General features: G+C 36.7%; 1 protein-coding gene and 1 non-coding gene across 2 annotated transcripts; both read right to left on the reverse strand.

Moving 5' to 3' along the window:
- Positions 1-468: 468 nt before the first annotated feature.
- LOC107022541 lies at positions 469-5,666 on the reverse strand. Its single transcript, XM_015223131.2, has 3 exons — positions 3,915-5,666; positions 3,509-3,510; positions 469-696 (listed from the first exon to the last, which is right to left on the reverse strand). The coding sequence occupies exons 1-3, from the start codon at positions 5,476-5,478 to the stop codon at positions 469-471; spliced, it is 1,794 nt and encodes a 597-aa protein (XP_015078617.2). The 5' UTR covers positions 5,479-5,666.
- A 4,045-nt stretch (positions 5,667-9,711) lies between these two features.
- Positions 9,712-9,783, reverse strand: TRNAD-GUC. The gene has a single exon. It is a non-coding gene; the product is annotated as a tRNA-Asp (tRNA).
- Between the last annotated feature and the right edge of the window lie 3,776 nt (positions 9,784-13,559).

Below are 13,559 nucleotides of genomic sequence, written 5' to 3' on the forward strand. Positions count from 1 at the left end.
TTCTAGTTTCAAAATCTTTTTCCAGAACCCACGTTGCCACGTTGAACACCCCTAATTTCTTCACATTACAGCATGCATGCCATTTGTTTTGTTTTTTTGTCTTTTTCTTTAATTGTTTTGTTTAATCTTCATTCCTTGTTATACATATATATAATATAATTAACTATATAAAAATTGATATATATGCACATCTATGTGCAGAAAATAAGAAGCTAAAGGAAAAGAAACTCACCTTCTCGTAGCCGCAAGAGAGAAACCCTTCGCCCCTTCTTCTTTTTTTTTTTTTGAATTATTTAAGTACTAAAAGTGATAGGTTTTACCCACATATTTAATTAAATATAGGCTAAAGAGTATAGGGTCTTAAATAAATTATCACTTTAGCCCATAAACTATCGATTAATTAATTCAAGGTAAGCAAATATTCAAAATTTCCAAAAATGACCTTTCGGGTCATTACATTATCCACCACTAAAAATCATGTTCGTCCTCGAACATAGAGTAAAAGTAATTACCTGAAGCTTCAAAAAGTTGAGGATATCTGGCACGCATGTCAGACTCAGTCTCCCAAGTTGCCTCTCCCACTGATCGGTGCTTCCATTGCACCTTCACTGAAGCAATCTCTTTGGTCCTAAGCTTTCGAATTTGCCTATCCAAAATAGCTATAGGCTCCTCCTCAAATGTCAGGTCTGGACCCAGCTCCACAGAATCGAGTGAAATCACATGAGATTCATCCGGAATATACTTCCGAAGCATAGAGACATGGAAAACAGGATGAACTGCCGACAAACTAGGTGGCAAGGCCAACTTATAGGCCACCTCTCCCACTCGGCTCAAAATCTCAAAAGGTCCAATGAACCTAGGGCTAAGCTTGCCCTTCTTTCCAAACCTCATCACACCCTTCATGGGTGATACTCGAAGCCAAACATGATCACCCTCCATAAACACCAAAGCTCTAACTCTCCGGTCTGCATAACTCTTCTGTCGACTTTGGGCTGTCAACAGTCTATACTGAATCATACGGACTTGCTCCATAGCATCTCTAAGCAAGTCTGTATCCAAAGAGTCCATCTCCGCCGAATCAAACCAACCTATCGGAGACCTACACCGTCTTCCATACAATGCCTCAAATGGGGCCATTTGGATACTAGAGTGATAACTGTTATTATAGGCAAACTCCGCTAAGGGTAAATGTTGATCCCATCTAGCACCAAAATCGATCACACACGCTCGAAGCATATCTTCCAATACCTGAATGGTCCGCTCAGATTGACCATCTGTCTGAGGGTGAAATGCCGTACTCATATCTAACTGGGTACCCAGACCATGTTGTAATGCCTTCCAGAAATGAGAAGTAAATAGTGAACCCCGATCTGATATGATAGAAATCGGAACTCCATGTAGTCGCACAATCTGACTGATATATAGCTCGGCTAACTTTTCTGCCGTATACTTCACCCGAACCGGAATGAAGTGGGCAGACTTGGTCAGCCTATCAACAATAACCCAAATAGAGTCATAACCACCCACTGTGGTAGGCAAACCCACAACAAAGTCCATAGTAATCCGCTCCCACTTCCAAGTAGGAATAGGCATCCTCTGAGATACACCCCCGGGCCGCTGGTGCTCACACTTGACCTGCTGGCAAGTCAAACACCTCGAAACAAAGTCTGAAATATCTCTCTTCATCCCACACCACCAGTAATGCTGACTCAGATCATGATACATCTTCGCCGCTCCCGGATGGATGGAATACCGAGTACAATGGGCCTCCTCAAGAATCAATCTAATGAAATCGCCTGTCCTGGGCACACAAATTCTGCCTCCGATCCGCAAGACGCCATCAGAATCAAGGACAGCCTCCTTAGCTTCTCCTCTCAATACTTTGTCTCGAATGAGACATAATTTTTCATCATCAAACTGGTGTGCACGGATTTGCTCGACTAAAGAAGACCGAGCCTCAATAAAAGCAATCATCCCATCACTCTCTTCTGAAATCTGCAAGCGGACAAGACTGTTAGCTAATATCTGCACATCTCTAGCCAATGGTCTCTCCTCAATACTAAGCGCTGCAAGACTCCCCATGCTAGGAGTCTTCCTACTCAGAGCATCGGCCACAACATTGGCCTTTCCTGGATGATACAGAATGGTCACATCATAGTCCTTCAGCAACTCAAGCCATCTCCGTTGCCTCAAGTTCAAATCCCTCTGGCTAAAGATATACTGAAGACTCCGATGATCAGTGAAGATCTCACAATGCACTCCATACAAATAATGACGCCATAACTTCAGTACAAATACCACAGCCGCCAACTCCAGATCATGAGTAGGGTAGTTCTTCTCATGGGACTTCAATTGCCTAGAAGCATAAGCAATCACTTTCCCCTTCTGCATCAACACACCACCCAAACCAACTCCTGAAGCATCACAATACACAGTAAAGTCTACACCTTCCTCAGGTAGAGTCAACACAGGAGCAGAAGTCAACAAAGTCTTGAGCTTTTGAAAACTCTCCTCACACTCATCAGACCACTGAAAACCCACATCCTGTCGAGTCAATCTAGTCAATGGAGCTGCAATAGTAGAGAAACTCTGAACAAATCGTCGATAATAGCCTGCCAATCCCACAAAACTCCTAATCTCAGTAGGTGAAGTAGGTCGCGTCCAGCCTCTAACTGCCTCAATTTTGGCCGGATCTACTCTAATACCCTCCTTGGACACCACGTGCCCCAAGAATGTCACAGAAGTAAGCCAGAACTCACACTTTGAGAACTTGGCATACAACTTCTCTTCTCTCAACCTCTGAAGTACAATCCTCAGGTGTCGGACATGGTCCTCCTCAGTCTTAGAGTAAACCAAGATGTCATCGATGAAAACAATCACAAAAGAATCAAGGTATGGTCGAAACACCCCATTCATCAACTCCATGAATGCTGCAGGGGCATTAGTCAATCCGAAGGACATCACTAGAAACTCATAATGCCCATACCGGGTCCGAAAAGCTGTCTTAGGGATATCTGATGCCCTAATCTTCAACTGATGATACCCAGACCTCAAATCAATCTTAGAGAACAATGATGCTCCCTGTAACTGATCAAATAAGTCATCAATACGCGGAAGAGGATACTTATTCTTCACTGTTACCTTGTTCAACTGTCTGTAATCAATACACATTCTCATAGTCCCATCCTTCTTCTTCACAAACAATACAGGGGCACCCCAAGGTGATACACTAGGGCGAATAAAACCCTTACTCAATAAATCCTGCAACTGATCCTTCAATTCTTTCAACTCTGCTGGAGCCATACGGTATGGAGGGATAGAAATAGGCTTAGTGCCCGGCTCCAAATCAATAGCAAAATCGATATCCCTATCGGGAGGAACACCTGGAAGATCAGAAGGAAATACATCGAGAAACTCCTGAACCACGGGAACAGATTCCATGGGAGGTGGTTCAACACTAGTATCCCGAATAAAAGCTAAGTAAGACAAACACCCCCTCTCCACCAACCTCTGAGCACGGATAAAAGAGATGACCTTTCTAGGATAAGAACCACTAACACTCTTCCACTCAACCCTCGGAACACCAGGCATTGCTAAAGTCACAGTCTTGGCATTACAATCAAGGACAGCATGATAAGGAGAAAGCCAATCCATACCCAAGATAACATCAAAGTCTACCATCCCCAGAATGATTAAGTCTACCCAAGTGTCATACCCAGCCAAAGAAACAAGACAGGATCGATACACTCGATCCACCACTAAGGGCTTGCCCACGGGTGTAGAAACACGAATAGGTACAGTCATGCTATCACATATCATATCAAATTTAGCAGCAAAATACGTAGACACATAAGAGAATGTAGAACCTGGATCAAACAACACAGACGCAGGTCGATGGCATACTGGGATGATACCTGTAATAACAGCATCAGAGGTCTCCGCCTCAGGTCTCCCGGGGAAAGCATAGCAGTGGCCTCCTCGTCCACCTCCATCCTGGGTGGTACCTCTACCCCCACTCTGCTGAGCTGCAACACCACTACTAGAAACTCTATCACCTCTACCTGACTGAACTCTGCCACGACCTCTACCCTGTGGTGCTGGTGGTCTAGTCTGGAATGAAGAATTAGGTCGAGGCCCACCACGACCCCTTTGTGAAGTACACTGCCGCATTAGATGATCGGGATCTCCACAAGTAAAACAAAATCTCTGACCTGGGAACTGTTGTGTGGACCCTGAAAACCCACTATAATTGCCTCGCCCTGTAGGTCGCTGCTGTGAACCGTACGAGCCCTGACCTGGGCCATAAGAACCCCTAGATGTCTGGCCACCCTCAAATGTCGGCATAGATGCATGAATAGGTCCCCGCTGCTGAAAAGAACCACTCACTCTCTGTGATCCCCTACCTCCAGATGAGGCACCATGAAACTGGCCTGATATACGGGCCCTTTTAGGGTCCCCAAACTCCTCTCTCTCCATCAATTCCGCCTCTTTGGCGGCGCTCACAATGGACTGGAAAGAAGTCCCCTCCCTAGATGTCCGAAACACAGCTGACCTGATAGAGAAAGTCAATCCCCTCACGAATCTGCGGATCCTCTCTGTCTCATTTGGAATAATGGCCAACGCATGCCTAGACAACTGGCAAAAACGCGCCTCATACTCTGTAACCGATAAACCATCCTGTCTCAGACTCTCAAACCTCAAGCGACTCTCCTCTCTCACGCTCCATGGGATAAAACGATCTTGGAATGCGCTAGCAAACTGCTCCCAAGTCACTGGAGGAGATCCAACTGGCAAACATCCCGAATAAGTCCTCCACCAGTCTCTCGCTGGTCCACGAAGCTGGAGTGTAGCATATCTAACCCCATGTGACTCAGCTAATCCAACCACCTCTAGTAACTCTCGGCAGGTAGTTAGAAACTCATGAGCGTCCTCGCTCTTCCCACCCTGAAACTGAGGTGGGTCCATCTTTCGAAATCTCTCATACCTACGCTGCTCATCCTCTGTCAGAACAACCATCGATGCAACTTGACCCCCAACTGCTGGTGCAACATCATTCTGAACCGCGGGATCTACTGGTAGTTGCCCCACCGCATCCTGAACAACTGGAGCTTGTTGCTGCTCTTGGGTCTGAGCCCCCTCTCTAGTACGAGAGTCATGTGGTGTGGTAGTCGCACCACCACCCTGAGAAAAGCCCTCTAGCACACTTAACACCCTCAATAGTGTATCCTGAAGCAAAGGTGTGACTACGGGATCTGGAGGAACCTGGTCCTCTCTGTCATCAATCTGAGGTTCGGTAGAGACCTCTCTAGCACGACCTCTCACTGGTGCTGCTCCACGTCCACGACCTCTGGCTACTGTCGCACTACTAGCACGACCTCTAGCTCGAGATCTACCCCTACCTCTAGCTGGGGCCTCAACAACTGCCTCGGGAAGTGCCTCCCCTCTACCACCAGTAACATTAGTTCTAGTCCTCGTCATCTGTCAAAAGAGTATACAACAACTCAGTACTAAAGAAGGTGACTACGCACGATGAGAAAGAATGAACAAAAAGAAGTTTTCCTAGTAATCCTTGTAGCCTCTCAAAGATAAGTACAGACGTCTCCGTACTGATCCTTGAGACTCTACGTAGACTCGGCTTGTATACACGTGAGACCTATGAACCTGGGGCTCTGATACCATTTTGTCACGACCCAAAAAAGGGTGTGATGGCACTCGTCTTATCCCACCAAGACAAGTCAGCCTAAAACCCAATATCTAACAAAGTGCGGAAGTAAATGACAATCCAACAACAATTTCTATTATGAAACCAAGTCATATTAATTCAATCCCCAAAACCAGGTTGTCACGTGCACAAGCCTCTAATGTAAATATTAGAATTGAAATAAAATAGAAGTCTAAAATGAAGTTGTCTTTCAAGTAAAAACAAAGTCATAAACTGGAGTAGGAAAGTTCGCTGAGATGACAAGCAGCTACCTCACAATCCTCCACAAGATGCCTCGGAAACGAAAAGAATGGAAGGTATCACAAAAATCCGGGCTCGTAACCTACAAAAATTTGTAGAAGCAAGGGGTGAGTACCAAACCACGCGGTACCCAACAAGCAAACCTCTAAACACAAGTTAAGTGAACAAAATACGGGTACTCCTTACACCATATCTAAACCTCCACGCTACAGTCTAATAGTTTACAGTTTACCAAACACACCACTCAATAACCACACTCTATCAGTTTACACATTCTCAATAACAACTCAATATTCAACAGTCACAAGCTTCACAGAGAAATAATCACAAGATCAGCAAAACACATGTTCAAGTTCATCAATAATAAAAATGTGCAATGCCATGAGATGCAATGTCAAATATCGTGATGCATGTCTTTCCTAACGATACACACCCGCTGTCTCTCAGGCCGGGACCCATGGGGGACATATCTGTCCATGCATCTGTCGCGGCGCACGACACGACCCTCGATAAAATAGTAACCTTCGCGGCGCGCGATACGTCCCTCGAAATATAATATCCATCGCGGCGCGCGATACGACCCTCGGAAATAGTACATCATCCTCTTACCACAACCATGTCTCAGATACAATGCAAATGACATGCTCAAATGAAAAGGAGGGGATAACCATTTGATAACAAAGCACAATTTACAACAAGAAATACAACACCAACAATTAAACAACAAGTCTCCAAATCATTCTCAACATCACACAAGGAAATACACGAATTTCGTACGCTTAACAAGAGTTTAGAAATCCACTTGCCTCAATCACTCTAATAATCACTCTGGGACTTGAGCCTTCCCTTTCCGTTGAGCTTCCAAATCGATGCAATCTATGCAAGTATATATTCACAATAAGGTTTTCAGAACTAACAACACTCACACTTTTATGTGTTTAACCTTGACCCAAAAATACACCCCAACTTTATAATCAAATTTGTAATTCTCGATGTCAATTAACATTTCAACTATCATAATTCGATTGGTACTTATATAATATGATAGATCTAATATTTAATTACTTACCTCAATATTCCAAAACTTAACCCATAATGTGATAAGAATAAGAAATTAAACTAAATTATCTACTAACCACACATAATATGGCAATCATTACCTATACATATATTTGCATTAAAGTTAGTTTCAAATATATATTTTTTTTCCAGTAGCCACGTTGAACAATTTTTATTTTTTTTTATTTATTATTTTCTTTTGTTTTTCTTTATTCAGCAACACACTAAATTATCTATAATCAAACTAACCAATTATTCACAATTGACCATTGAATACCCACTAACTAACTAATGCCAATATTATCACAATTCAAGATTTCTTATTTAGTTTTTAAGACTCCAATTGGCAATCATCTTACCTATATATAATATCATAACAATTACCTATATAATATTGTTATATGCATATAATGTGTGCAGCAATTAAGAAATACATAGAGGCAAAAGAAACTTACATGAGGCAGTTCGTAGCCGCGGTGCAGAAACCCTTCGCCCCTCTTTTTTTTTTTTCTTCTTTTCTTTATGTCTTTTTTTTTTGAATTATTTATGTACCAAAAGTGATAGGTTTTACCCACATATTTAATTAAATATAGTCTAAATGGTATAGGGTCTTAAATAAATTATCACTTTAGCCCATAAACTATCAATTAATTAACTCAAGTTACACTAATATTTAAAATTTCCAAAAATGACCTTCCGGATCATTACATGTAAGTCCTCATTTGCATTGACAATTGACACATCTGAATGTAAGTTTGAATAATTTTTGATATTATTTTTAGATTTAAACATTAAATAATTAATTGTTTTATCAACATCTAAATGTACATAATCACTTGTTGATATATTTGACGTTGGATCACAACATAATTCAAATTATTAATAAACTACTTAAAATAGCTATCTTTCAAATTCTTCCGATCAAATTTAATGACAAAGAAATTGTTCATGTGAATTAATTCAGGTTCGACTCATTTTATTTTTTCTAAATAAAAGGGGATAAGGAAAGGAAATTATTATAAATTTATATTAATTAAACCCTAAAGTAGTATCGAACATTGGGTTGAAAACTTTAAAAAAAAAATAGTAGTACACAATTCCACTCGTAATAGATGGTAAGATAAAATATAAGTGTGTCATTTTTATTATCACAAATAAATTATCATTACACTTGAAGATAAGCTAATTAAATTTACTATATTTAACACATAATTAAAGAAAACAACAATAAGTCATTGCAGAATAGTGGCAAGTATTCCCAGTTTGTACTTAATGACCTAAAACATGAGATTAGTTACAAAGCTAAGCCACAACTCGTTAAAATAAGTTGATACATATGAAAAAAATTACAGTTTGGTGGAGTGATATCAACGGAAGGGTGGTTTGTTGACATTTTTTGACGAAAAAAATTATATAGTTTGTATATAAGTAAAAAAATATGTTTTATGGATAAATAGATATATACTTGGTATGTGCAACTCATATGACATTATGTTTTTTGCAGTATGATCCAAAAGAATGTTCATATTTCTTTATTTAGACATAATTTTATGTTAAATTTCTCATTTTATTTTTAATAAATGATAAAGTCACATAAACGAGATATGTCATATACAAAAATTATTATTTTTCTCAAATATCGTATATACACTATTAAATGAATCGAGACAAAGAATAGTCAAACCTTAAATGCCTTTGATGAATTGGAAGAGATTTTATATAAAGAATCTCTATTAAAGATAATAGTTAGTTAACAATTAGTTGAGTAATTAGTTGTTAGTTGAGTAGTTAGTTGATACAACTTAAAAGTTAGTTAGGAATATAAGTTAGTTATAACTGATTGTAGAATTGGTTAGGATCATGTACAAGTGATGTGTATATATATGAGAATAATGATCAGATCACAAGATATACAACATTACGTTTCACTATATTTTGTTAAGTTTTCTCTTCTTCTCTGCACACAAACCTCCATTGAAGGAGTTAAGCAGCTAAATCTCCATTGAAGGTGTTAACAATCTCCGATCATAATAATGAAAGTGTCTGGTGTAGAATCAACATTAATCCACTATCCATCTTTTGTCAAAACTTCAAAATCACTCACCCGATTTTGATATAATATGGTAACAATATTCTTGTCACCCATGTACTTTTCATAATTCATCACTCGAAGAAGGTAATTGGTCAAATTCATATGCTCACCCATATACTCTTAAACACCTAAACTCTCCAAAATCTTTTTTCTTATTTTGATCTAACAGTTGTTCTGAATATTACTGAATAATTTTACTGCTTATACATATAATAAATTACAATAACTAAAAAGAAGTATTTTTAATAACATTATGAACCACTAAAAATTGTGATGACTAAGGTATATCAAGATACTTGAGTTTAAAATTTTATTTTATGAAATATCTATTGAATTTTCATATTTACATCTTTTTTATGTGTGTTAGAATTCTATTGGGCTCAACTAAATTTATATCAAAAGAGGCGGAGACCAAGGGATCATAATTCCTTATTAAGAAAATTATATTATATGTACAAAGCTAATTTATTTAATTTGTACCATAGTTGTATATTTCGAATCTAGAAAATAGAAAAAACAATAGGTAGAGAAACAATCGTACTACTAGTTTTTGTCGCCTTTATTACTTTATGGACAAGCTAGAAAAGAAAAAAAATATCGCCGTTGCCGGGGATCGAACCCGGGTCACCCGCGTGACAGGCGGGAATACTTACCACTATACTACAACGACTTATTGCTGATGAATAATTGATTCTATACTATTTACTTAAAACAGTTCTGTTATTGAAAATTTTGTTGAATATAACTGATTTGTGAAAAATAAAATGACATATCTATACTTTATCGAGAGGTTTAATAATTTTTTTATTATTTTCTATCATTTCATCTCCGTTGTCAAACTTTAATTCGACTTTTCACTTTTCGATTAAGCAAAAAGTGTGCATTGAATATCATATCAAATTAATTTGATTAGATTATTTTTTTTAAGTATAACTCGATTTGGTTCGATATTTCTGAAATGTTTTTTTAAAAAAAAACATAAAAAAATAAAGATTACATCGATTTGTTACTGGCTGTAGCAAGCAAAATAAAAATAAAAATACATAAATGAAAATTAGGTCGTTTGGAGCTTGAGATGATGGATACGAGTCATAATTAGCTAGCGCATGGAGCATACATATTTATTCTACTAGCAAACACAATTAAAGTAAATAAAATTTAGACCCCACAATAGGTCTTCAGAATAGATTCACATCTCATGCCTTGTTCAGTATTGTTGAAAGCTGCACGGTAGCTAAAAGCAAGGTACTCAACATGATCAAAGGGCTTAAAGAGCAAAGGATGATCTTCATCTACTAGCTCTTGTGGTGCCTCTACCATGTATCCAACCTTAGGTGTTGAAAAGAAACCAATTGAGCACCTTGCTTCTTTCCTCTCATCATCACTCTATGATATGGTGCATGCAATCGACCATTTGTCCATGTCTACGTACAAAAACAAAACTTCATATACATATTTGTTTTAAAATCATTTTATTTACTATTTGGTCTAATTCTGATAGTTGCTCTGAATATGACTGAATAGTTTTACTGACAACACATGTGCAAATTAAAATACTAACAATAAATTAAAAATGACATGTTATATAATAAGAATTAATGTTTTACCAAAAAGAAGAATTTCCTTGAGGCCATAGAGTTTGAGTGAATTTTTCAGCTTTATTGTGGATGTTAGCATCATCAATACACAAGCTTTCATAGAGTGGAATTTGAGGATGCTGTCCAATGTTAGCCATGAAGAGGTTTAGTTGATGAAATGTTTTTAAGTTTGGTTTGTAAAGGGAGATCAAAAAGCTCTTGTGAACATTCAAAAATGGATTCTTTAAGGCGTATTGAAATTTTGTCAAAGGAAGCTTCAAACAACCATATTCTATTAGTGCTTTGTGAACTTGGATTTTCACTTGGTTCCATATAAGTGTGCCTGGCTTTAGATCTTCATGAGAAAAGTCTTATTTTTGGAAGCTTGATCATATTTCCTTGGAAAAAGAGGTTTTTTTTATATGTTTGTTATGCTTTAATTCTATGCAAGTAGATGAACGTATTTAAAGAATTTGGTATAACACAATGTTGTGTGAAGGTATAAAACAAAATTGGATTTTAATTTCACAAATTCAATTCCAACTGTTCGAATGCCCAACCCTATTATTAGGTTTTTAAGGATATCAAAAGATTGAATAGGCTAAAGCAACGTGTTTATTTAAATCATTTCTTTTAACTAGATATTTTGCTCTAATTTCAAATTATGCTACAGTTATATAATCTCTCTAGAGTATTTAAGTATGAAATTTTTTTTTGGTAGGGAGGTGTTTCTCAATGAGGCCTATGTGATGTGAATTTAAATTAGTCTGACTTTAATACGAATATCAAACACCGAATGATAAATTAATACAAAATAAAATATACCGAAGTTAATGGACTTTTTAGTAATTACTTATGTTTAGCTTTTCATGACACCATTATTTCTGATATTAAATTGTCAGTTATCTCATAAAATCTCATTTATTTTTAGATAATTTTCTGCTTTTCATATCTTTATCAAAAGAATGCATTGCTTTTAAAAGATATAAAACAGATATATCCCCATTAATATTTATAAATGGACCATTTTATTAAGAAGTTGATCATGACTCTTATATCAAATATTTGATGTGCAAAGAAAAATAGATCTCTACGCATTAAAGGAAGTAGGAGATTAGTATAAGAAATAGGACAATTCAACACTAAATTAATCGAACTTCAATATAATTATCAAACACTAATTGAAGAATCTAAAAAGAATAAGATTATTATTACTTCAATTAAACATGTGCCTTTTGAAACAAACAATAATCACCACAACATGAAAGGGGTACGTATATTGTAAGGTAAAATATACTATTTTGACAACTAATAATACATTCAAGAATATATATATATACCAATGACATGTGTAATTGATTGTCTTGTACCTAATTTTGAAGGATTTGGAGATGGTTTTTTCTGACTTTTCTTAATTCAAAACTGCCTGAGTTTTGGACGAAAATAAAGTTGTCACTTTTGTTTTTACTTATTTTGCTCACATTTCAAAATTCTCTTATTTTAAAAAATAAAAATATCTTTCATTTATTAAAAAATATCTCAAATAACAAAGTTGTCACTTTTGTTTTACTTATTTTGCTCACATTTCAAAATCCTCTTATTTTAAAAAATAAAAATATCTTTGATTTATTAAAAAATATCTCAAATTGTTATGAAACTATATAAATTTAGAAGAAGAAGAAAGTAGAGAGAAGAGAAAAGATCTTATTCATAGGATATTCAGGATTCATAGATCTTTCACAAATCTTATTTACAATGAAGGAGAACCCTTTATTTATAGGGAAAACCTTACTTGGTCCCCAAGTAGGATTCCTTACCATATCCTACAAGGACTCCACATAATTAGACATTCACTATAATACAAATTGTTTATAACACTACTCCTTGAATGTCGGTAGATTATGTGTCTCGTTAAAACCTTACTAGATAAAACCCAGTGGGAAAAAAATCTAGTGAAGGAAAAAGAGTACACATATCTAATAATACGCATTATGGATGCCTCATTAAAAACCTTACAAGGAAAACCAGTGGGACAAAACCTTGTGAGGAAAAAAGAGTACATCGCGTATTAACTCCCCCTAATGACAACATCAATTCAGAGACTAGAATCTTCGTTTTCCAAGCTTGTGCATCATCTTCTTGAAAGTTGTAGTTGATAGAGACTTGGTGAATAAATCAACAATAATGTTACTTGAACATACCTCTTGCATGTTGATATCACCATTCTTGGGAACTCAAGAGTGTAGAAAAATCTTGACGAAATATGATTTCTTCTATCTGCTTTTATGAATCTTTCCTTCAAGATCAAATATTTCTGCAAGTTCCTTACTTTAACTTCTTTAAGCAAATAATCTATTGCCTTTTGAAAACTCTTCAAGAGTTTCAATTCTAGTTATCAACTTGCATAACAATATTTGTATATGCTCCATGCATTTTGAATCGATTTAATCCTTATGAGGATGATAAACAAGTTTTCCAAAAACTTGTATATGCTTTAGATTTTGAACCCATTCGATATTTTCATGTCAATTTTGTCAAGTAACAACATTTAATATTAGATGTATGACATCTTTTAGTGCCTAGATTGCAAGTCAAATAAGCTTTACGCTTACCAAGATGCATAATTCCACTTTTCACTTGATAATTATTTCTATATCAGCATGCTTTAATAGATGTAGAATTCATATCCTCATAATCTTTTACAATATTGCGCGCTATTGTATCAAAGATATCGTCAACGATATATCATTTTGCATTGATTCACAATACGACATAACTTATTGAGATCTCATCACTTCATTATTTTTAGGTAGCTACCCCTCTCATGAGGTTTCATAAAGTGTTATGTCGTAGGCTCTCCAAGAGCACA

Source organism: Solanum pennellii, chromosome 6 (assembly GCF_001406875.1).
Source record: "Solanum pennellii chromosome 6, SPENNV200".
Classification (NCBI taxonomy): Eukaryota; Viridiplantae; Streptophyta; class Magnoliopsida; order Solanales; family Solanaceae; genus Solanum; species Solanum pennellii.